Source organism: Geotrypetes seraphini, chromosome 7 (assembly GCF_902459505.1).
Source record: "Geotrypetes seraphini chromosome 7, aGeoSer1.1, whole genome shotgun sequence".
Classification (NCBI taxonomy): domain Eukaryota; kingdom Metazoa; phylum Chordata; class Amphibia; order Gymnophiona; family Dermophiidae; genus Geotrypetes; species Geotrypetes seraphini.
Window position 1 is genome coordinate 68,277,183 of NC_047090.1, and position 24,748 is coordinate 68,301,930.

At 45.5% G+C, this 24,748-nt stretch overlaps 1 protein-coding gene across 2 annotated transcripts in view; it reads left to right on the top strand.

The window, feature by feature from the left end:
* The window catches only part of RYR3 (ryanodine receptor 3), a 693,107-nt gene that overhangs the window by 335,611 nt on the left and 332,748 nt on the right, over positions 1-24,748 (top strand). For both annotated transcript variants that reach the window (XM_033952387.1, XM_033952388.1), the window contains exons 43-45: positions 2,912-3,047; positions 17,498-17,678; positions 21,589-21,694. In XM_033952387.1, the coding sequence (XP_033808278.1) occupies positions 2,912-3,047; positions 17,498-17,678; positions 21,589-21,694 (423 nt within the window). The remainder of the gene's footprint in view (positions 1-2,911; positions 3,048-17,497; positions 17,679-21,588; positions 21,695-24,748) is intronic.

Genomic DNA, 24,748 nt, shown 5'->3' on the forward strand with positions numbered 1-24,748 from the left:
AATTAGAATTTATATGCACAACTTTCTAAGAATATTCTATAAAGTGGTGTGTGTAAATTCTAGTGCACGGATCTCAAAAGGGGAGGAGCATGGGCGGGTCATGGACATTCCTAAAGGTCAGGTGCACTATTATAGAGTACACACAATCATAGAAACATGATGGCAGATAAAGGCCAAATGGCCCAAATAGTCTGCCCATTCGCAGTAACCATTATCTCTTTCTCTCTCCAAGAGATCCCATGTGCCTATCCCAGACCCAGACAATCTTCGCACAACTTAAGCCCAGGCATTTAGGCTTGGTTTTCCTTGGCCTAAATGCCTGTGCCTAAGTGTTAGTCGTGCGGACGGGTGCTACGTGAAATTCTATAAACAGTGCCTAACTCTGAGGCATTTTATAGAATAGCACTAACCGCTGATTTTTTCAATGATATATATAGAATTTACTCCAGTATGTGCACTTTTCCTCACAGAAAAAAGTGGGCAAAGTCAAGTCAGGGATGGGAATATGCATGTAGAGATTACTTATTTGACATTTCCATGCATGATTTCTGTCATATATTGTGAACTTGCTCCTATGTAGGTGTGATGTATCTGAGTATTTTGCATCTATAGACCATACACCATTGGAAATTTTCAAAGAGGAATTCTGCAAGGAATTTCACTATGAAAATTAGCTCACAAAACACTTGTGGGTCTGCAAGCTCTGTAAACATTATCATTATAAGTTTCCAAGTTTTATTATTATTGAATATACCACATTTCAAAGAAATAGTATGAATTCAGTTTACAATAACTATAATGTAAAATATCAGGGATAAGAGAAAAAAATGAAAGAGAGTGAAGAGAGAACTACAATATGTGATAGAAAAACAATGGGAAGAAAAGTAAAGGGAGGGAGGAGAGAGAGAAAAAAAATTAAAATACAGTACATGTCTGTATGTTGCTTCCAATGATCCTAAAACAGGGGTTCCCACACTTTCTTCTTCTGACTGTGCATCCAATATTTCTTCCTTCTTTCTGCCTCCTGCATGCTTCGTCTCCTCCAGACCTCATTCCATTCCACAACCAACATCTCTGTCCTTCCATGAATCCAACTTTTTCTTCCTCTCTCCCTGCCTGCCACCCGACACACTCCATTCCCTCCCCCAACTTTTCTTCCTCACTCCCTGCCCCCTCCCCTTTCTTTCTGTCTCCCTGCCCCCCTTTCTTTCTTTCTCTGTCTTTCTTACTGTATCTCTGCCTCTTCTTTCTTTCTGTATCTCTGCCTCTTCTTTCTTTCTGTCTGTCTTTCTGTCTCCCTGTTCTGTCTCCCTATCTTTCTATCTGTCTGTCCTTTCTTTCTCCCCCAAGCCACCACTGGGGCTATCGTCTGGGAAAAGACCCCCAAGCCACCGCTGACATCTGGGAACAGGCCCCCAAGTCGCTGTTGCCGCTGTGTTCTCACTGATCCCCGACGCTGCCAGAGGCCAGCAGCGACTGCAGAAGCACTGGGCCCACCAGCCTTCCCCCCGACGTCAATTCTGATGTCAGAGAGGAAGTTCCGGGCCAGCCAGGCAGCGATTGGCTGGCCCAGAACTTCCTCTCCGATGTCAAAATTGACATGGGGGGGTAGGATGGTGTGCCCAGCGCTTCTGCAGTCGCTGCTGACCTGTGGCGGTGGCGGGGAATAGGGAGAGCTCTGCGGCAACGGCGGCATGGGGACCTATTCCCAGACGACGGCACCAGCGGTGGCTTGGGGAAAAAGAAAGGACAGACAGAGAGAAAGATAGGGAGACAGAAAGAGACATGAAGACAGAAAGAAAGGGGGGGGCACAGACAGACAGAGAAAGAAAGAAAGGGGGGGCAGAGAGATAGAAAGACAGAAAGATAGAAGGGGCAGAGAGACAGAAAGAAAGGGGGCAGGGAGACAGAAAGAAAGACAGAGAGAAAGAACAGGGAGAACGCAAAGGCAATGCGAGTCTATCACAGAGCCCAGGATGGGCTCCACAATCGACTCGCATTGCCTTTGCGATCTACTGTTCGATCGCGATCAATCTTTTGGGCACCCCTGTCCTAAAACATAGTGGTGAGAAAGGGCAGAAGAGGGATTAGGAGTTGTATGCGTCCTTGAAAAGGAAGGTTTTGAGATTGTTTGTGTTTATATACTCTCCATGTTTATGCTAAGGGGATAATCAATGCAGAACCCATCAGGGTTTGTTAATTGAATTTGTTTATCCATCATTGCTTTTGTTGCAGTCTTATTACTTTCCAAACTGCCATATACCACCATACCATAAGATTCTATTGCCAGATTGGTTATTGTTGGTTACACATGATTTATTTTCAAGGTTCATATTCTACAGTACCAAGTCTACTTTTTGGAGAATGCAGTTCTTTAAACTGTATGTATAAACTTCAGTTTACAGTGTGTGGTGCAGTAGTTAAAGCTACAGCCTCAGCACCCTGGGGTTGTGGATTCAAACCCACGCTGCTCCTTGTGACCTTGGGCAAGTCAGTTAATCCCCCCATTGCCCCAGGTACATTAGATAGATTGTGAGCCCACTGGGACAGACAGGGAAAATGCTTGAGTACATGAATAAATTCATATAAACCATTCTGAGCTCCCTTGGGAGAATGGTATAGAAAATTGAAGGAATGAATAAATACAGAGGCTAAGAGGTTGCTAGGGGTAAAGAAACTAGTCCCAGGAGAGCTTTGTGCATCACCTGCCAGGGACTAGTTGTCTAGAATGCATTGGTCACAACACAGATGATGAAAACAAGTTTTATTGTATGGAAGCACTGCAATGTTCTCAGTTCTACAGGGAGCACTTCACACTAATAACACAGCAAATTTCTTTCCATACAGTAAACATTAATATAGGTAATATAAATGTGTGTATACTCAGCTCTCGATGTTATGCTTCTGACAGGTGGTGATGTACCTGGCTGGCTGTGGGCTGCAAAGCTGCCCCATGCTTCTAACAAAAGGATACCCTGACATCGGCTGGAATCCTATAGAGGGAGAGCGCTACATCTCTTTTCTTCGCTTTGCTGTCTTTGTGAACTGTAAGTAACCATTTCATCTGTTCTATAATTCTAGGATAAAATACACTCCCTAACAGGCAAACAGCTAACACTTCTTTGTGTCTAATGTTTCTGGCAGTTTTATGTTGTTTTATTTTTATATTAGCAAACTCACTGACAGTGTATATGCCTGTGTGTGTATACTGTATATATGCACATGCATGTATATACATAAGCACATGTACTTATCTCTAGAGGCACAAACTGGAAACAGTAATTTCTCAGTATAGTCACGTTATCTGGCGTGTTAAAGCAGCTCCTGATTGGTGTAGCCTGACTTTAGTACCAGGAAGAGGCGGTTGGAAAATACTGAGAATGATTTTCAGCATCCGCCGGCTCTCCAGCTGCCCTCTCCTGCCTTCGATCAGCTCCTAAACTGCATTTGTGTTTTTTTGAAATTTGCGGGTGTTCCTCGAACAGAACCCCCGTGAATTTCAGGGGAGTACTGTATTCAAAAGAACAATATCTGTATAAAGATAACTAGATAACTTTGGGCTATGTATCTTAGATCTAAAGATATCTATAGAGTGACCCAGGGTATTTATGTTTAAGGGGAGTTCTATAAAGGGCCCTTAAATTTAGGTGCACATTGGCTTCCACCTTCCAAATCTGGGGTTTCACTAGGCCTTCCCAACTGAGTACCCCAGATATTGAATCTCATGTCTTCACTGAAGCATTTTTTAGATTGATCATCAATACAGCGGTTTGTAAACTGTCCAGAACTGTTTCTACTTGAACAAGATAGGTCCTCCAGTTTTGACTATAGACAATGATGTCATCTAAGTAGGCAGTTGCATAATCCCCGTGCAGCCTAAGGAGGCGATCAAGTGTTGAAACATAGCGGGGGCTTCATGAAGGCCAAAAGGGAGCACAGTGAACTGGAACAGGCCTAGGTGTGTAGAAAAGGCTGTTTTCTCTTTGTCCACCAGCGTAAGGGGTACCTGCCATTAACCCTTGGTCAGGCTTAGAGTTGAAATGAACTGGTCTCCCCACAGCCTTTTGATAAGCTCATCAACCCATGGCATGAAATATGCTTCCAGCTTGGAGACAGCATTCACTTTCTGGAAATCGATGCAGAACCAGACGATCCCATCTGGTTTCAGCACTAATACAATAATACAATGGGAGAACAGTTACTCATTGACTCTTCAATAACATCTAGCTTTAGCAGGTCTGATACTTCTTTCGCCACACCCCCTGTTGAACTACCCTTTGTCTGACCATGACTTCTGGCTCAGTGATAACATCATGGGTTGCAAGGTGAGTCTGTCCCAGCTTCTCTGCAAATTCATTTTGTTTTTATTTTACCAGCTATTCCACCAGCTATTCCAGGTCAGCTCTCTGAGGAGGAAGAAGCTGTCATTAATAATAATAATAATTTAATAATAATAATAATAATTTATTTTTTATATACCACCAATCCTTCAGTTCGAGGCAGTTTACAATAAGAAAAAGCTAGACATAGAGCGAATTACAATAATCATCAGATGGTTTCCCAGGAAAAATACAAATTACAATTAATTCAAAAGTCAGAATCAAAATTAATTAATTAATCTCAAAGGCAGTTCCAATTAAATAGAAATAGAAGTATAATGAATAAAAACCATGCTCAAATATATCATAAAAGCTAAGAATACAATTAAGTCAAAAAATTTTCAAACAAATAGGTTTTAAAAAGTTTTCGAAATGAGTAATAGGTTTGAGTTTGAGGAATAAGATCATTCCAGTAAGAATTCATTGTGCCAACCTGAAATGCCAATGTTTTCCCCCAAAATCTCTTATTACAGGATGCTTTTGCTGAAGGAAACGAAAACCATCATAATTTTTGTGTATTCTTGTTAGGATTATAGAATTCAAAGTGGGAAGAGAGGTAGGTAAGAGACAATCCAAATAAAACTTTAAAACAGATACAACCAAAATTGAACAGAATTCTAGCCTGAAATGGTAACCAATGAAGCTTTAAATAGTAAGGACTTACGTGGTCATATTTTTGAAGGCCAAAATCAGGCGAACTGCAGTGTTCTATATTATTCTTAATCTACTAAGGGTCTTTTTGTAAGAGCCTAGATAAACAATATTACAGTAGTCCAATGTAGACAAAATTGATGATTGAACCAGAATCCTAAAAGAGTTTGAGTCAAAGTATTTTTTGATAGTACATAGCTTCCATAGGGAACTTGTACGGGGCCCCGGCTCAGATATAACCTCTGGGCCAAAGTCATCCCTCTGGACTAATGCAGTAGTCAAGGAGAAACATTTCTTTAATAGGTTGACATGGAGGACCTTCACCTTATCTCTATTATTGGATTGGGCTACCTTGTAGTTAGAGGTCTGGTGTTCTCCTCTATTTAATATGGCCTCTGCTACATATCCAATAACTTGCTCATAGAAGATGGCAGAACTAAGACTTGGTCTCCCGGTTGGAAGATTCTCTGCCCGGCTTTCTGATTGTAGCCCATGCTTGCCACACCTGGGCCCTCTCCAGGCAGAGTTTGGCTACTTCCCTGGCCTTCTTCAGTCTCTCCTGCATGGTGAGTACATACTCAGTCAAATTTCTCCCAGGCTTCTCGAACCACATCCAGGATTCCTCTCAGTTTTCACCCATATAATTCAAATGAAGAAAATTCTGTCAGACTCTGGGGTACTTTGAGAATGGCAAACAGCAGATATGGAAGGAGAATACCAGTTCTTCCCGTTTTCAGTTACAAATTTTCTTAGCATTTGCTTCAGAGTTTTACTAAACCACTCTACCAGGCCATCTATCTATGGATGGTAAACAGACATCCGTAAAGTTTTCACCTTTAGCAGGTCACACACCTGCTTCATGACTTTTGACATAATGGTGGTCCCTTGGTCTCTCAATATTTCCATAGGGATTCCTATCCAGGAGATTCCTATCCAGTGGCCATTGTAGTGACCTTCATGTTGCACAAGTACAATAGTTTCTGGATATCGAGTGGCATAGTCCAGAATGATTAATATATGCTTGGTGCCATGCATGATACGTTCCACAGAATCCACAAAGTCCATAGCCACTTGATTAAAAGGGGTGTTGACCAGGGGCATAGGTACAAGAGGGGCTGGTGGAACCCTTGCTTGTCACTCAACTGGCAGGTTGGGCAGGATTGATAGAATAACTGTATTTATTTACACCTGGCCAGAAAAAGTGGGCCAAAATTTGTCCGCAGGTCTTCTCTTCTCCTAAATAACCTCTTAATAGGTGACTATGGGCTAACTGCATGATTTGCCTGGTTGCAGAACTAACAGCTGCTCTATCTCCCCCTCTAGGGCTCCCTTGGCCACCCTATATATCGGGTCTTTTTTAATTATGAAGTATGGGGTTGCTATCTTAAAGGGATCTTGATCACCCATGGGTTTCCCATCCATAGTCACCAAGTGAGCTCAGTCTGTTCTGAGGAACTCATCCATGGCTGTGGCCTGGCCCCACCCACACACTCTATTCAGGCAGGCTATCCAATGGGTCTAAGGTACTCTGTTTCTCTTCTGATAATGGATCCTCATTAACCACAGCCCCCAAGTTCAGGGGCAAGCACAACTTTTCCCGCTGCCTCTGTTAGCAGGGCTTAGGCACCTTTAGGTTTACATAGAGGTTGGGGTACTCCAAAGGGAAGACATTGCTTAAATTATCTTTCTCCCTTTTCTGGGATCCAGCAAGTAAATTGAGCTCAGATAGCTCCAAACTTTGCGAAGTCCCATCCCACAATGACTGAGTAGGGTAGTCATGGCATAATCACTACTTCCAACTGGGCTTGTTCCACTGGAGTTATGAGGGCCACCTTGGCTATAGGATTATGTCTATGATCTCCATGCACACATGATAATACCACAGTCTGCTCATAATTTATTTGCAGTCGGGTAACAGCTTCTCTTTGCACAAGTGTCTTGACACTGCTGGAATCTATCAGCACTTTGTAAGAGTTCTCATTTATTCTACTTCCATCAGGCAGTTCCTGCCTCTAGATTGAGAGGCCTCTACAATATTGCAGCCATATGGTTCTACAATATTTACATCCATAACGTATTTTATCCCAGGACAAGCAGGCACATGTGGGGTGACGTCATCTACGGAGCCCCAGCGCGGACAGCTTTTCAAGCAAACTTGATTGAAGTTTCAAGTTTGCTATGCTGCACCACGCATGTGCATGCCTTCTTGCCCACTAGAGGGCGCATCCCCACCTCGTGGTCCTCAGTTCAGTTTTTTCCGCGGAGCCAGAAGCCCTGTGGAATTTGTGCTCTTCTAATTTGCCTTCTGACACCGCGGCTGAGTGGTTTTTTCTCGGTCGCTGTGCTTAATTTGTGTTTTTATTTTGTTCGTGTTTCTTTTTTCGTCAAAAAAAAAAAAAAATAACCTTTTTCGTTCGGCTCCGGGGGCTCCCGGTAGCCGCGGCTGCGGGACTTCGTTCGTTCCCGGCCGGTTTTTGGGCCCATGTCCCGTCCCTTGACGGGCTTTAAAAAGTGCACCCGGTGCGATCGGCTGCTTTCCATCACCGATCCCCACCGGTGGTGCTTACTTTGTCTGGGTCCTGAGCACCCGACCGACTCCTGCACTCGGTGCTCTACTTTTCAGCCGAGAGCTCTCCGCCGCCGTCGCGCTCAGATGGCGGAGCTCTTCGCGGTCGACCCCGCGGTGGGGAAGGCCTCGACGTCGGCCTCGGCTTCGGCCCCGGCCTTGACCTCGGCCTCGACTCCCTCGACCTCGCCCCGACAGCCTGCTTCGTCGAAGCCGGCGTCCTCGACCCCGAAGTCGACGGTGGGTAAGTCGTCACTTCCTTCTTCTCTTCCAGCCTCGAAGAAGCCATCCTCGGGCTCATCGACGGTGGTGGGTGGGTCGTCCTCGGCCCCGCCCTGAGCGTCGAAGTCGGGTGCCCCGCGGGAATACTAGAGACCGAGTTCGCCCTCGAGGGAGCACCCGCCGGCTCAGGATCTGCCGACTATGTTGGGGGTTCCCGTCTTTCAAGACTTGCTCCGTGCGCTCATTGCCTCGGAACTGTCCGGTGTCCTCGCGCACCTCCAGCCGTCTTCGGCCTCATCGGCCCCGGCTTCAGCGGCCTCGGTCTCGGTACCCTCGACTTCGGCCCTCGGGGTGGCTTCGGCCTCGACCCCGACCTTGCCCTCGACCTCGGTTGACCAAAACTTGCAAACCTGTCAATCAGAACTGGTCAGATACCAGACGACTGGAAGAAAGCGAACGTCACGCCAATTTTCAAAAAAGGATCGAGAGGAGAACCGGGCAACTATAGACCTGTGAGTCTTACGTCTGTCCCCGGCAAGATGATTGAATCACTGATCAAGGATAGCATAGTTCAGCACTTGGACACACACGACTTGATGAAACCCAGTCAACATGGATTCAGGAAAGGGAAATCGTGTTTGACGAATTTACTCCAATTCTTTGAGATCGTGAACGAGCAAATTGATAGTGGAAAGCCGGTGGACATAATATACTTGGACTTCCAGAAAGCGTTCGACAAAGTTCCACATGAAAGACTTCTCAGTAAACTACAAAGCCACGGCATAGAGGGAGATATACAAAGATGGATAGGCAAATGGCTGGATAACAGGAAGCAGAGAGTGGGCATTAATGGGAAGTTCTCCGACTGGGAGAAAGTGACTAGTGGTGTACCCCAGGGCTCGGTACTTGGGCCGATCCTTTTTAATATTTATATCAATGACTTGGAAAACGGAACATCCAGTGAGATCATCAAGTTTGCAGACGACACAAAACTCTGCCGGGCAATCAGATCGCAGGAGGATAGTGAGGAATTCCAGAGCGATTTGTGTCGGTTAGAAAAATGGGCGGAGAAATGGCAGATGAAGTTCAACGTGGAGAAATGTAAGGTAATGCATTTAGGCAGTAAGAATAAGGAATAAGAGTACAGAATGTCAGGTGCAACTCTGGGAAAAAGTGAACAAGAAAGGGACCTGGGTGTACTGATTGATAGGACCCTGAAGCCGTCGGCACAATGCGCGGCAGCGGCAAAGAAGGCAAATAGAATGTTGGGCATGATAAAGAAAGGAATCTCGAGTAGATCGGAGAAAGTTATAATGCCGCTTTATAGGGCAATGGTCAGACCCCACTTGGAATACTGCGTCCAACATTGGTCTCCCTACCTAAAGAAGGATATAAAACTGCTGGAGAGGGTGCAGAGACGAGCAACTAAACTAGTGAAGGGTATGGAGAAACTGGAATATGAGGATCGACTTAAAACACTGGGATTGTTCTCCCTTGAGAAAAGGAGACTGCGTGGGGATATGATCGAGACCTTCAAAATACTGAAAGGAATCGACAAAATAGAGCAGAGAAGATTATTTACATTGTCCAATTTGACACGGACAAGAGGACATGAAATGAAGCTAAGGGGGGAGAAGTTCAGGACTAATGTCAGGAAGTTCTGCTTCACACAGAGAGTGGTTGACATCTGGAATACTCTCCCAGGGGAGATTATTGCGGAATCGACAGTCCTAGGCTTCAAAACCAAACTAGATGCATATCTCCTTGAGAGAGGCATATAAAGATATGGTTGGCTATAAAATAAGCCAGGTGTATACCTGGCAGGGCCTCCGCGTGTGCTAATCGCCGGACTTGATGGACCGAAGGTCTGATCCGGAGATGGCGCTTCTTATGTTCTTATGTTCTTATGACCAGCCTGAGCGGAGCGTGCGGCCTCGGGACAAGGTGCGGAGGGTTCGGAGGATCTCTTCCTCTTCTTCCTCGTTGAGGTCCTCCCGGGGCTCCTCTCCCTCGGGTCGGCCTCGGGCGAAGCATCGGCCGAGGAAGCCCAAACGTCAACGGGGCTCTCCTCGACGCCGCGGTTGCTCCTCGCCGACCGAGGCTGAGACCCTGCGGGTCTCCGAGCTCCGCCTCGATAATCCGAGGCTTTTCCGTTCCTCCGAGGTGGAGTTTTCGAGGAACTCTTCGCCGAGACGGAAGGGGCGTGCCTCGGTGCCTCATACCCCGGGGACTTCCCGCAGGGGTTCCTCAGGGCATGGACGGTCCCCGACCCCGTCGAGGTCGCTGGGTGCGGCTTCTTGGGGTTCGGGGTCTGGCACCGGTAAGGAGCCTCGTTACTCCCGTGAGGCTTCCTCTTCTTTTTTGGCGACGCGGGCTTCTCGATCTCCCTCTCCGCCTTCGAAGCCCTCCTCCTTTTCCAGATTTGTGCTTGAGATGGGGAGGGCTTTGGATCTTGACCTTATGTCAGGCTCTCAATACACGAAGGAATTTTTGGAGGAGCAGGATTTGCCCTCTCCCCCAAGGGAGACTCCTCGTCTGCCTCTCAACAAGGTTCTACATCAGACCTTCCTGAGAAACTTGGACTCCCCTCTTACAGTCACAGCGGTTCCATCTAAGATGGAGTCGAAGTACCGTATGGTCCCTTGCAAGGGCTTCGACAAAGCACAGCTGTCCCACCAGTCGTTGCTGGTGGAGTCGGCGTTGAAGAAGTCTCAGCCTTCTAGGGTCTCTGCTGCGGTCCCCCCCGGGCGGGAGGGACGGACCCTGGACAAGTTTGGTCGTCGCCTCTATTCCAACTCCATGATGGCTGCTAGGGTCCTTAATTACGCATTCACCTTCTCATCCTATTTAAGGCAGATGGTGAAGGCGTTGCCCAGATATTATGGGGTCATGCCGGATTCCCATAAGGGGGATTTTGGTACTTTTATGGCCAATTTGTCTCAGCTGCGTCTCTACCTTTTTCACGCAGTTTACGATGCGTTTGAGTTGGCCTCTCGTGTATCCGCCTTTGCGGTGGCGATGTGCCGTCTCGCATGGCTTCGTACCCTGGATATGGACCCGAACTTGCAAGAACATCTGGCCAATCTTCCATGTGTGGGCTCCGAGTTGTTCGATGAGTCCTTGGAGGCGGCGACCAAACGCTTGTCTGAACATGAGCGCTCTATCGCCTCATTGGTCCGTCCTAAACCCCGGGCCCCGCCGCAGAAGCCGTTTAGACCTCCGCGGCGATACCCGCAGAAGTCGATGCCGGCTTTCTCGAGGCCTCCGCCCCGGCGTCCCCCTCAGCAGGGCAGAGCGTCCCAACCAAAGCCTCAGGCGCAAGGGGCGTCTAAACCGGCTCTGTCTTTTTGACGTGATGTGCGGTTGGGGGCGGGCCCCCTCCGCACTGTCAAAGGACCCCCTTCCTATCGGGGGCCGATTGCAGGCCTTTCTTCCAGCCTGGGCCGAGATCACGTCGGGCGCTTGGGTGCTCCGGATCATCTCCGAGGGCTACTCGCTAAACTTCTTAGTCATGCCGCCAGAATATCCGCCGGGGGCTTCTCTGGGCTGTCGAGACCAGCTTCCTCTTCTCCTGTCGGAAGCCAGGTCCTTGTTGAGCCTTCGGGCGGTGGAGCCCGTGCCCCTGAACCAAAGGGGACAGGGGTTTTACTCCCGTTTCTTTTTGGTCCCGAAGAAGACAGGGGACTTACGCCCCATTCTGGACCTCCGGAGGCTCAACAAGTTCCTTGTCCTGGAGAAGTTCCGTATGTTGTCCCTTCCAGTCCTGTACCCTCTGTTAGAATCGGGGGACTGGATGTGCTCCCTGGACCTGAAGGAAGCATATACTCATGTTCCGGTGCATCCCGCCTTCCGCAAGTTCCTCAGGTTCCAGGTGGGGGAGTTGCACCTCCAGTATCGGGTCCTCCCCTTTGGACTGGCTTCGTCCCCTCGAGTCTTCACGAAGTGTATGGTGGTGGTCGCGGCAGCCCTGAGATCTCGAGGGCTGCAGGTGTTTCCCTACCTGGACGATTGGCTGATCAAGGCGTCCTCCAGGGAAGGGGTTATTTCAGCGACCCGACAGACTATCATCTTCCTTCAACGTCTGGGGTTCAAAGTGAACTTCCCCAAGTCTCAGTTGTGCCCGACTCAATCCCTTCAGTTTATCGGGGCCGTGCTGGACACGGTTCACCTCCGTTCATTCCTCCCCCCGCCACGGTTGGAGGTCCTGCTTCGATTGAGTCGCCAGGTTTCGTTGCTGCCCTCAGTTTCGGCGCAGCGCATGATGGTTCTGCTCGGCCACATGGCGTCGACGGTCCATGCCACTCCGTTCGCCCGTTTGCACCTGAGGCTTCCTCAGTGGACTTTGGCCTCCCAGTGGCATCAGGATCGGGACCCAGTCTCCTCCCCTATAACTGTGACTCCTTCCTTGAGACGCTCGCTCCGTTGGTGGACCAACTCTTCCAATCTTTCCGGGGGTTTGCTCTTTCTCGTTCCTCCGCATCGCAAGGTCCTGACCACGGACTCTTCGGAGTACGCATGGGGAGCTCATTTGGATGGTCTGTGGACTCAAGGTCTATGGTCGGCAGAGGACCGGAGTTGTCACATCAATGTTTTAGAACTTCGTGCCATTTTTCTGGCTGCTCGAGCGTTCTGCCACCTGCTGCACGATCAGGTAGTCCTTGTGCAGACGGACAACCAGGTGGCCATGTATTATGTGAACAAACAAGGGGAAACGGGCTCTTGGTCCCTGTGCCGGGAAGCCCTGCGCCTTTGGGAATGGGCGGTCTCCCAGAACATCTTCCTGCGGGCGGTTTACATTCAGGGAGAGAAGAATTGTCTGGCCGACAAACTCAGTCGTCTTCTCCAGCCGCACGAGTGGTCGCTAAACTCCTGAGTTCTGCGCGAGGTCTTCGACCGCTGGGGGACTCCTCAGGTGGATCTGTTTGCCTCCCCGGAGACTCGCAAACTGCCCCTCTATTGTTCTCAGATGTACTCCCCGGACCGTCTCGAGGCCGACGCCTTTCTTCTCGACTGGGGAGGGAGGCTCCTTTATGCATTTCCTCCTTTCCCTCTGATCTTGAGGACGTTGGTTCATCTCAAGGCGTCCAGAGCCACTATGATTCTCATTGCGCCTCGTTGGCCTCGTCAGCACTGGTTCTCCCTGCTCCTTCAACTCAGTGTCAGGGAGCCTCTGCTTCTGCCTGTCTTTCCCTCTCTGCTGTCTCAGAGTCGGGGTTCGCTGTTGCATCCCAATCTTCAGTCTTTACATCTGACGGCTTGGTTCCTTTCCCCATGACTTCACAGGTTTCTCAGTCTGTGAGGGAGGTTCTGGAAGCCTTGCGCAAGGTATCGACTAGGCTTTGTTATTCTCAGAAGTGGACCAGATTTTCTTCCTGGTGTTCCTCGAATCATCTGGATCCGAGTTCGGTTCCGGTGTCTTCGGTTCTGGAATATTTGTTGCATTTGTCCAAGTCTGGGCTGAAGACGACTTCCATTAGGGTGCATCTCAGTGCGATTGCTGCTTTCCATCGGCATCTCGAGGGTCGATCTCTCTCTCTTCATCCTCTGGTGATTCGTTTCATGAGGGGTCTAGTGAATGTTAATCCTCCTTTGAAACCTCCTCCTGTAGTTTGGGATCTTAATGTGGTTTTGGCTCAACTGATGAAGCCTCCCTTCGAGCCTATTGACAAATCTCATCTTAAGTTTCTCACTTGGAAGGTGATCTTTTTGCTTGCGCTCACGTCCGCTCGTCGGATTAGCGAGCTGCAGGCTTTGGTTAGGGACCCGCCCTTTACTGTGTTCCATCATGACAAGGTGGTTCTTCGCACCCATCCTAAATTTTTACCTAAGGTTGTGTCTGATTTCCACCTCAATCAGTCCATTGTTCTTCCGGTGTTTTTTCCGAAGCCCCACTCTCACCCGGGAGAGGCGGCACTTCATACGCTTGACTGTAAGAGGGCGTTGGCTTTTTATCTTCAACGCACCGAGTCTCATCGGAAGGTCCCTCAATTATTTTTGTCCTTTGATCCTAATCGATTGGGACGTCTTGTTTCCAAGCGCACCTTGTCCAACTGGTTGGCTGCTTGTATTTCTTTTTGCTACGCTCAGGCTGGTCTCGCGCTTCATGGTCGGGTCACTGGACATAAGGTCCGAGCGATGGCAGCTTCTGTGGCGTTCCTCCGGTCTACTCCGGTGGAGGATATCTGCAAGGCTGCCACCCATTGTCTTATAGACTGGGGTAATCTGTCCAGGAAGTGCTCCAGTAGAGCCATATTGGCTACTCTACCCTGGACCTCTCCTCTGGTTGCCACCATCACCATGTGACCTCCTTAAGTTTATAGAAAAAACTTGTAAACCATGCCGAGCTCCACATCTGTGGAGATGATGCGGTATATAAACTTAAGGTTTAGTTTAGTTTAATTTAGTGAGGGTTCTCTTTCATCTGGAGGATTTTTTTTAAAAAAAACTTTGCCTGTATTTCTGGGGTATGCCAAGCCCACTCCAAGATTACTGTCTTGATGTTATAGGTAGTTCGGTTGTTGTGCTTAGCGCTTTGGAAGGCCATTTGGCTGTCACCAGTTAAGAGGTTTTCCAAATATGTAGTCCATGTTGCCTTCAACCAGCCAGCTAAGTATGCCACTCTCTCAAAATTCACCAAGGTATGGTCTGGCATCATCCTGGGCATAGGCACCATTGTGAGGTACCCGGATCCCTGTAATATGGGGATGGCTGGGCTCGAGAGCCCTATGACAGTTCTATAAGTTTTTGTAGAACCTGCTTCTGTTCCAAGTGTGCCTGTATGAACTGCTGCTGTTGCTGGATCTGAATAAATTGCTGCTGCTGCTGCCCCTCAATCATGAAATGAATTACTTCCTACATGTTTTATTGGCAGCACTAGAGTACTCTGAGCACAAACAAAAAAATCCTGCCTGTCCTGCACCAACTATACAGTTTCAGGTCCCTCTCTCAATGCGTAGCTAATCTCCTTAACCTCAAAATATGGTGAGATATTAAACTCAGGACCAGATCTTGTGGGGTTTGCTTCTTCTGGTGGGTTTGAGCAGAATCTCATTCCTGACACCACATATCTGGGCCAGTGCACAAACAGCCAGATATGAGCACAAAAGGTAAAGGAAACTTCTTTAGTCACTCAAAGGAAAGGAAAATCCTGAACCCTGTTTCTTCACATGGCCAGGCATACACAGAACAGTCTTTTGTTCAAAAAGTTCTTAGAGGGGCCTGTAGCTGATAGGACCCAAAGCATGGACAAGGCTTATGACTGCCATGCCCCAAACATAGTCTTTCATCAGTTTTTCAGGCAGTAGGATATGGCTCGAGTCAGACCTCAGAGAAAACTCACAGGTGTTCAGCAATAAAATTTAGATTGGCTTACCTCAGCCAAGCCGGGTTTCTAATGGTTGTAGTCAAGGAGCATATGGGAATCACCTTTCCTCTGGGCTTCTCTGACCGAGGTCCGGCACTGCCCTTTTATACTTCCTGATTCCTGTCTCCCTGACTCCTCCTTCCCATGTCACTTCCCCTTAAGGAAGAGCTACCTAAGGTAGCTATTAAGGTAGCTCTGACAATGAGAGGGAATATCCAGCAGGGGGAGTGGTAATTTGTTATAGACTCTCCCACATATATGATTCAGTGGGAACATGGCATGGGTGGAGTTTGGCAGCTCTCACATTATCCAGCTAGCGCATTATGATTAGCGAACACCAACTGGATAACTCAGAGTTGCATGGGAGCATCTAGCAGTAATTATTATCACCCAATTACTGGTGCTGATTATCTCATTAGCTAATTTAGTAACACATGCATCTCAGAATAGCGCCAAATTTTGCACCTGGAAATTTGCACGCCATTTATAGAATCCAGAAGCAAGTACTTTGACCTAAAAGAATAGAATTCAGTGTCATGTGAATGTGTCATTGAACGTTGAAAATGGAATAGTTTAGGTAGCTTTTGTAAACTGCATTGCAGTATTATTTCAATTAATATGATTAAATACTGTGCGAAAACCTCTTACCTCCCTGTTTTACTAAGGTGCGCTAACCGATTAGCACGCACTAATCAAATTAGCGCATACTAAACACTAATGCATCCATAGACTAACATACGTTAGCATTTAGCGTGCGCTAAATCGGTTAGCGCACCTTAGTAAAACAGGGCCGTAGTGTGGTAAAACTGAGTACAATCTGTTGTGAGATTAATAAATATAACACAGAGGGTATTTTTACCAAATTGAATTAAATACCTAATTTACTGTTAAAATTAGCAGTGTGTCTGATAAGTAAAACAATTTTCATGTTTGTGATGAATGCCATTGGAAAATATTGAATGGATGATGTGATATAGAATTTGTTTGAACCTAACATCTCCAATGCCCTGACTGCTATAACTGATCAAAAAAGAAAAAAAAAGTATTGAATTTTAGGGTTTAGCACTGGTGCTGGACAAACAAAAATGCCATCTACACTGGCTCAATATCTGCTGGATAGCTTATCTAGATAGTGGCTAAAAATTGTTGTTATCTGGAAAATTTTGGAATACCAGCCTCACTCTACCCCTTCCCTTGACTCTTCACTATATATGAGGTGTACAGCTTCAGCATCTATGAAACAAACTTAGTTTTTTCTGTTGCATCGTTCTTTTTGGACCCTGGTTAGATTGAATAAGTTGAATAATTCAAAGTCTAATAGATGCTGGCACTGTCATCTTGACATAGGAACATTGGATCATTTACTGTTTTATTGACCTAAGATACTGTTTTTTTTGGAAATCGATTTGGGGACATATTACTAATATTTTAGAATCTGAGATTCCTTTAACTTATGAAGTAATAATCTGTGGTACCATTTTGTATATCAAAGACTCCCTAGATAAATATAAAAGAAGTCTCTTATTAATTATGACAAGTACAGCTATACAATTGATTACATGTAACTGGAAAAACTGGGATCGTCTCAATTTTGCATTCTGGTGGGCAAGTTTATGTCAAATATATAAATATGAAACAATGAGAGCTGATCAGTTAGGGAATTTTAAAAACTTTAATCTAATATTGGGTCCATTGACATCTTTTGTAGATTTAATATAATTATACATTTGTTGTTAGAAGAACTGCACATCCAGGGAGGGAGGGTGGGAGGAATATATAGGTTATAATCAAATATTATTATGGATGGGGGCAGGGTGGTTTATAAGTTTAAAATATGTCTAAGTGGATAAATGTGTAATTTTATGTTTAAAATATGTAGTGAATTACGGAATTATGATAGATCTATAGACTCTTGAATGATAAAGAATAGTTTGGGTGGGAGGGTTATTGGTCTGTAAGAATATTGTAATATTTTAAGTGATGTCTATAGTGTAAATGTTTTAATTATTGTTATTCACTTATTGAAATTATTTTAAAATGAATAAAGATAATTAAAAAAAAAAATTTGGAGTGCCAGCCTCATTCTACCCCTTCCCTTGACTCTTCACTATACGGAGAGTATCAGACTGATTGGAGGAATCTTCAACACAATACTATTTGTATAGTTGCTAAAAATCCAATGTTAAGGAAGTTAAACATTCTTTTGCTGCTGATGAACCATATAACTTCATGGAATTTCATCCCAATGATTTTTTACATACAGTGCATGAATGATACTTGAGTGACCATTGACTTTTTAATTTTTCCTGCCTTTAGGTGAAAGTGTGGAAGAAAATGCAAGTGTAGTGGTGAAGCTGCTGATCCGGAGGCCAGAATGCTTTGGCCCCGCACTACGTGGGGAGGGGGGCAGTGGTTTGTTGGCAGCTATGCAAGAAGCAATTAATATCTCTGAGAATCCCTACCTGGATCTTCCTTCACAGGAGTTGAAGAGAGATGTGTAAGTCTGTGTCCATACAACATTGCATCTTGCAGAATAAGAAGACTCCTGAAATCTTGCCAGCTGAGAACCCTTGTTAGCATAACTTTAATCCAACAGCACCCCTGGATACAGACTTCAGGGCAAATTCTATAAAAAGAACCATGCCAGCGCCTAAGTTAAGAGGGAAACGCTATTTGAAACGTAATTTAAGGGATACATTCATAGCACTGGAATCACACCTCTAGAGGTGATTGATTCCATTATAGGCATGGCTAATTCCAGAAGTGGTGTTAGGTGCTATAAAGCGCTTATGTAGGCAAAATTCACGTCAAAGATAGGTGCCAGAAACGTCTGGCCTACATTTTCGATTCTCTAAACGGTGTCGTTGTGTGATTGACACACGATCAGCGGCTGCCGACCAATTAGAGAATCAGGGCCTATGTTCATACCCCAAAATTTTATATTATAGTTTTATGTGATTTTAGGACATTGTCAGTGGCAGTCTAGTGTACAATACATACAAATGAACAGCAATTTTCCACATACTCGCTGTGGATACAAATCTACCTGTGTACCTGATGCCTCAGATTTGAATAGGATTCTGGATCAGGAGACTGGGATAGTTACTTCAATAGGAAAAACCCATTAAAATCAGGAATTACTAAGTACTTATAAGTGTATAATTTTAGGACATTGAGACTGGCATGCCAATGTATGAAATTATAAGAAATGTCATGTTGAGGGTAGGTCACTAGCATGTACCTGGCAGATCCCAAAGAAAAGAACTACTTCTAGAAGCTCCCTCCCAGGAGTAAGTGGTAGGCTTCCAAGTTGTACTGTATCTAAATCCCTTTTAACTACGTCCCCTAGCAACAAAGCCCTTTCCCTTTTTACTCTAACCAATTTGTAACCAAGATCTCTCAAGCCTTCTTAGTACCCTGCCTACTTTACTTGACGGCTTTACAGTGTGCCTATTTTCGCTGATCGTGCGCTGATTGGTCCAGCTCCTCGTATCTCTGTATCCTGCTCACATGTATCAATGACTTTTCATTGTGCCTATCTTCGCTGATTATCCAGCTCTTCTTATTGTAAACCGCCTCGAACTATTATGGCTTTGGCGGTATACAATTTTAAAAAGTCACCTTATTTTCAATTTTTTTGTTTATATTTGTAATTCTTAGGCCTTCTTTTACTAAGCTGTGGTAGAGGTTTCTACCACTACCCAGGGCGCTAAATGCTCCGATGCTCATAGAATTCTTTGAGTGTTGGAGCAGTGTCAGAGCATTTAGCGCTCTGGGCTGTGGTAGAATCTTCTACCGCGGCTTTACAAAAGGGGGGATTAATTTGTAATGTACAGAAAATTGTTGCTCACATCAACTCAGTCCTTTGCTCGTGAAAAAATGTTTTTGCTCATGTGAACTCAGTCCTTAGAGAGAACATTGAACCCCTAACTACATAAAAATAAAGGGGTCAATATTTAAAGTGATTTCACTAACCAGAAGTAGCTCCTGGCCATTTAAATTGCTAACCTGGCCATTTAAATGGCTAACCAGTCATTTTCAGTGACACTTAGAAACATAGAAACATGATGGCAGATAAAGGCCAAATGGCCCATCCAGTCTGCCCATCTGCAACATTCACTAGCTCCTCCTCTCCCTAAGAGATCCCTCGTTCCTGTCCCACGCTTTTTTGAATTCAGACACCCTCATTATCTCCACCACCTCTACTAGGAAACTATTCCATACATCTATTATCCTTTCTATAAAAAAGTATTTCCTTAGATTACTCCTGAGCCTCTCACCTCTTAACTTCATCCCATGTCCTCTCACTCTGGAGTTTCCTTTCAATTGAAAGAGACTTTCCTCATGTGCATTTATGTCACGTAGGTATTTAAAAGTTTCTATCATATCTCCCCTCTCGTGCCTTTCCTCCACTAAAAATGGCCAGGAAGGCCTAAAGCAAAACTAGCTATTTTGGGGTGTTCCAAGGCAGAGTTGACACTTGACCAGTTAAGGGCCAATATTCAGCTATTAACTGGCCGAGGTCACTGCATAAATAGGTCTGCATAAAAGTCAGTCCTATCATTATGCAGCACTCCATTACTGATTGAGTTCTGACTATCACACTTAACTATGGTTTAGCCAGCTCAAGAAACCCAGAAATTCAATGCCAGAGCCTAGATATGCACCATCATTGAATTTCCAGGCACAATGCTAGTGGCAGTCGGCAAAACACTGAGCACTGATGGCTGAATATTGACCCCAAATTTCTTTAATTCTTGATTATTCTAAAATGAACATAAATACTGTTCAATTTACATGAATCAAGACAACATAGGTAGTCTACAGCTTCTTTGTCTTTATCTGTTCTTCTTGATTTGATAAATCTTCTTCTCCTCTGGGTGATTCAGCTTATGGAACCTATAAGATACAATTCAAAAACACAATCTTAACTCATTCACCTTTCCCATGAAGCATCCATGCAAACAATACTCAAATCTCTTCTGGTTCATGGAACTACTTTGGGATCCATAGGAAATAGACTCCAACAGCATAGAAATCTATTTTCTCAGAATATAGGCTCCTAATCCTCTTTGTCCATCAGCCAACTTGTCCCTCAGGACCATCCATCCTGCTCATTTATATTCCCTTTAACGTTTCACTGGCTCCTCTGAAATATTCAGTTACCATCAGATACAGATTTAATGTCTTAGGTTGTAGCAAACTAAATATTAGTGGAGGGTAGATTTAACTATCCACTACATATGGATGTTGTAATACTCCAACAACCTTTAAGTACTTTACAAATTTATTATATACATTTTACTTATCCTCCTTCTTTACAAAGCTGCACTAGTATTTTTAGCCGCAGTAACATCTCCGACTCTCATAGAATTCCTAATAGCATCTGAGCTGTTACCGCCATGGCTGGTGCTAAAAATGCTAGCGTGGCTTTGTAAAGGAGGAATTATGTGACTATAGAACTGCATACTCAGCACACTTTCTCTTTTCTTCTCAGCTCCCCTCTGAATTAAATATCACTTTGTCTTTCATACCACCTGAGTCCAGTACCTCCTTCTTCCTTGAACTCCTCTTCCCCGAGTCCAGCACTAATGTCAAATCTGCTTTGTTTAGTGGCCTCCGCAGCGATAACTTGCTGTCCGAGTCAGCACCGGATCCTTCCCTCTGCTGCATCCTACCCTCACCTATAAACAGGATGTTGTGGAGAGGGGGGATCTGGCACTGGCTCAGATAGCATGTTATCACTGAAGGGCCCTTGAAACAAAGCAGATTTGCACAGGGGAGGGCGAAGAGAGGGAAGAGAAAGATGTGCTGGACTCAGGAAAGAGGGGTTGAAGAAAAAAGAGGAGAGAGTGCTTGACCTGCGACAACTCCCATGTTCTTGCAACACACTAATGTGGCACAACACACTGGTTGAGAACTATTGCTCTAAGCTGAGTGGGAGTCCTCTACCTACAGACCTACCAGTAGAGAGTGCTATTTCACTATCACATTTTCAATAGTGAAGGACAAGGAAGTTTTGCAGGACTACAGGGATCCTGCCTGTCCCTAGCAATTGAAAACACAATAGTGAAGCACTACTCCATACTGGTAGCAATGCAGTTGGAGGACACGTGCTCAGCAGTTGACAGAAAAGCAGTGTAGTGGAGATTAGTATAGTTCTATAGGAGGCTTCCTGTTCAATCCTTAGCCAATAAAGAGAGTCTGGATTACTGAAGGGGAAGGGACAAAAGGTACAGAAACCAAAAAGCTAATGATCCTTCTTTCCTCCTCTGAGGGATGGAAGGCTAAGACAAAAGATGGATTTGTAATGACAGACTTCAGTTTCTAGCAGGTAAGGAGAAGAATCAGTCTACGAACTGGTATCTAAAAAAAATAATTTAAATGCCTGTATGTTTATTTGTCAGTGCTGACTTGGATGAAGAAGAGGAGATTGTGCACATGGGGAATGCCATTATGTCATTTTATTCTGCACTTATAGATCTACTGGGACGCTGTGCACCAGAATCACATGTAAGTTTCACTCACTTCTGAACAAGCAGCTAGACACATTGGGGGTAATTTTGTAAAGGACATGAGTGTGTAAAATAGAAATTTACTTGCTCAAGTTGGCTGTTATAAAATTGCTAAAGATTATAGGACAAATTCTGTAAAGGATGCCTAAAGTTAGGTGTCCACAATGTGGAAGTCCAACCACTTAGGCATCCAAATAAATTGAATAATAAACCCAATTAACAACTTTAACAAGCAATAATTGAAAGTTAGATGTCCAAAGGCTGTGCGTGATGTCCAGAATTTCAGACACACCCATTGGAAAAAGCTGTGCCTAATGTGATAGGTGTGGACGTGGCTTTAATATGGACGTCCATTTACAGAATCGCAAGCTGCTCAGTGTCCTATCACGTCTACAATCTCACCTAAAATGTAGGCATTGCAAAACCACGTCTACTTTTGAGCATGAGTTGGGCGCTAGGTATAAGTTAGGCATGGGTTAGGTGTGCCGGAGGTGTCCAGATATAGAGTATGGATTTTACTTTTTGGGGGTAAATAATACGCCTGTTTCATATTAAGGTAAAAAGATATTTAATACAGTAATGCATTACTCAAGCAAAGCACATGATTGCATACTAAACCTCATTCCCATAAGGTTTTGTTTTTTTAGTGTAAAGAGTACTCCAGTTTCATATAAAGGTTAAAAGATATTTAATAATGTATTATTCAAGCAAAGCACATAATCAAATGTATTGCATACTAAACTCACAATAGCTGTGGTTCAGAGCAAGTGGACATGTCTGATGCACAATCTTGACATCATTGTGTCACCTAGATGGCAGATTGTCACTAAAATAGGAACTCCTGCTTAAACAGAAGCTCCTGTGGCTCAGTGGTTAAAGGCACTTCTTCCATCTTCCACAGATCATGGGTTCAAATCCCTAGTATGGTTACATAACCCAGCACATATTCCTATTTTTTTAGTGACGTTATCAGGACATCTATGCAATGCCTAAAAGGTGATTCTATAAAGGACATCTACTGTATTTTTCACTCCATAAGACGCACCTGGCCATAAGACGCACCCTAGATTTAGAGGAGGAAAATAAGAAAAAAAATATTCTTCATACTGAAGTTACCCTCTTCACAACCTCACCAGAACTACTTTCTTCTAAGGAATCTTCTTGAGGTCTCATCCAATTAAACAGATGTAATAGTACATAGCCACACTGAAATCTTGGTGAGCTTAACTGTGAGCTTAACATTGTACATCACATGTCCCTGCATTGTGCCCACAGTCACATGTATATACTGCAGAGTCAGCAATTGGTAAAGTAAAGGATAACCTTATCTTTAATGCACAGCTTGTTATACCCCCTACGCACCCATTCTCTCTCTCTTAAAGGATAACCTTATCTTTAATGCACAGCTTTTTACATCCCCTACGCACCCATTCTTTCTCTCTTAGTAGGAAGAATATAAGCAAAAAGCAGATGGGGGTCGGGATGCTGTTGTTGCTGCTGCAGACGGAGCCCGAGTCGGCTTTGGGGGCTCTGGAGTTGGTGTGCTGGTTTGGCTGGGGGATGCCGCTGTCCCCGTCACCGGATCTATCGGCTGCAGGCGCTGGCAGCTCTATGTCCCCGGGCTCCACCTCCTCCCCAAGCAGGGGGACAGCTGCGGTCCAAATCCGCTGCCACGGAAGTTGTTGTTAGAGGCCGGAGGTTGTGGCGGTGCCTGCGCTCTCCTCCAAGGTCATCATGGACAGAGGGCAAGGTCAGCTGCCAGGGCTCAGCGCCACCATCCTGGCCTCCTCACCCCACCCTCACTCATTCACCCAGACACCAGCAGAGCCGCGGCACACGAGGGCAGTGTCCAGGAACCTGGGAGGGTGTAATTCTCTCTGTGGCTGGGTATATTTGCTCCATAAGACGTACCCTTATTTCCACCCACTTTTGGGGGGGAAAAAGTGTGTTTTATGGAGCGAAAAATACAGTAACTATATAGACGCACTTAAATTTGCTGGATGCTCCTGAGCACAATTCTTTATTGTGCGTCTATGCGTAATAGAATCATGTCGAGTGTTGTGCTCTCGGACTTCTAAAGGATGCCTAACTTTTAGGCATTCTTTATAGAATTTGCCCCTACATGTGCATACAGTAAGGTCCCGATTCTATATATGTCATCTAAAAAATCGGCACTAAGTGCAATTATATAAAAGTTATAGAATCACAGGTTATAATCTAATATAATAAAGAGCTAGCCGCGCATGCGCACTCCTATTTGCGTGTTCTGTACGCTGTAGGTCTGTGGCCGAAGGAGTGCGCATGCGCGCTAATACGTCACCTCCACAAGCCGGACCACAGCCAGACGACGATGTCCGTTCCTCCTGCCGCCGCCGCCAATCTCCGTTTCTCCTTTGCCGCCCACCCCCTTCTCTTCCCGCGGGCCCGAATGGTGATTCCAGAAACGTGTGCATCAGTCTTCACACGCTGCTTCGGGCCCTTCTACTGCCCTGATTTGCTCTGCCGCGTCTCTGATGATGTCATCAGGGGAAGGGAATGCTGCTTTGGACAGACAGACAGAGAGAGGAAGGGAAACACAAAGAAAATAAGAAAGATACAGGGGCAGGTGCACAGGGAACTGGTGTGGGGGGAGGGAAATGGAGGGGGATGGAATGATGCTTTGGACAGACAGACAGAAGGAGGAAGGGAGACAGAAAGGAAAGAAGAAAGACACAGGGTCAGGGAGATACACAGAAAGACAGACAGGCAAAGGGGGCCGGGACAGAGACAGACAGAAAGGACAGCGGGAGCCGCGTCAGGAGGGGTGCGGGATGCGGCAGTGGGAACTTTTCCAATGGGTGCAACTGGGCAGCTGTCGGGAACCTCTGATCAGGGGCAGAGCAAGGTAAGAGTATCATAGGGATAAGAAGGAGGAGGAGGGAGGATAAAAAAGGAAGGGATGCCTACTGCTGGACAGGGGGAGAAGGAAAGAGATGCTGATGGACAGGGAAGAAAAAGGAACGGAGGACTAATGTTGGACAGAGGGAGAAGGAAAGAGGTGCTGCTGGACAGG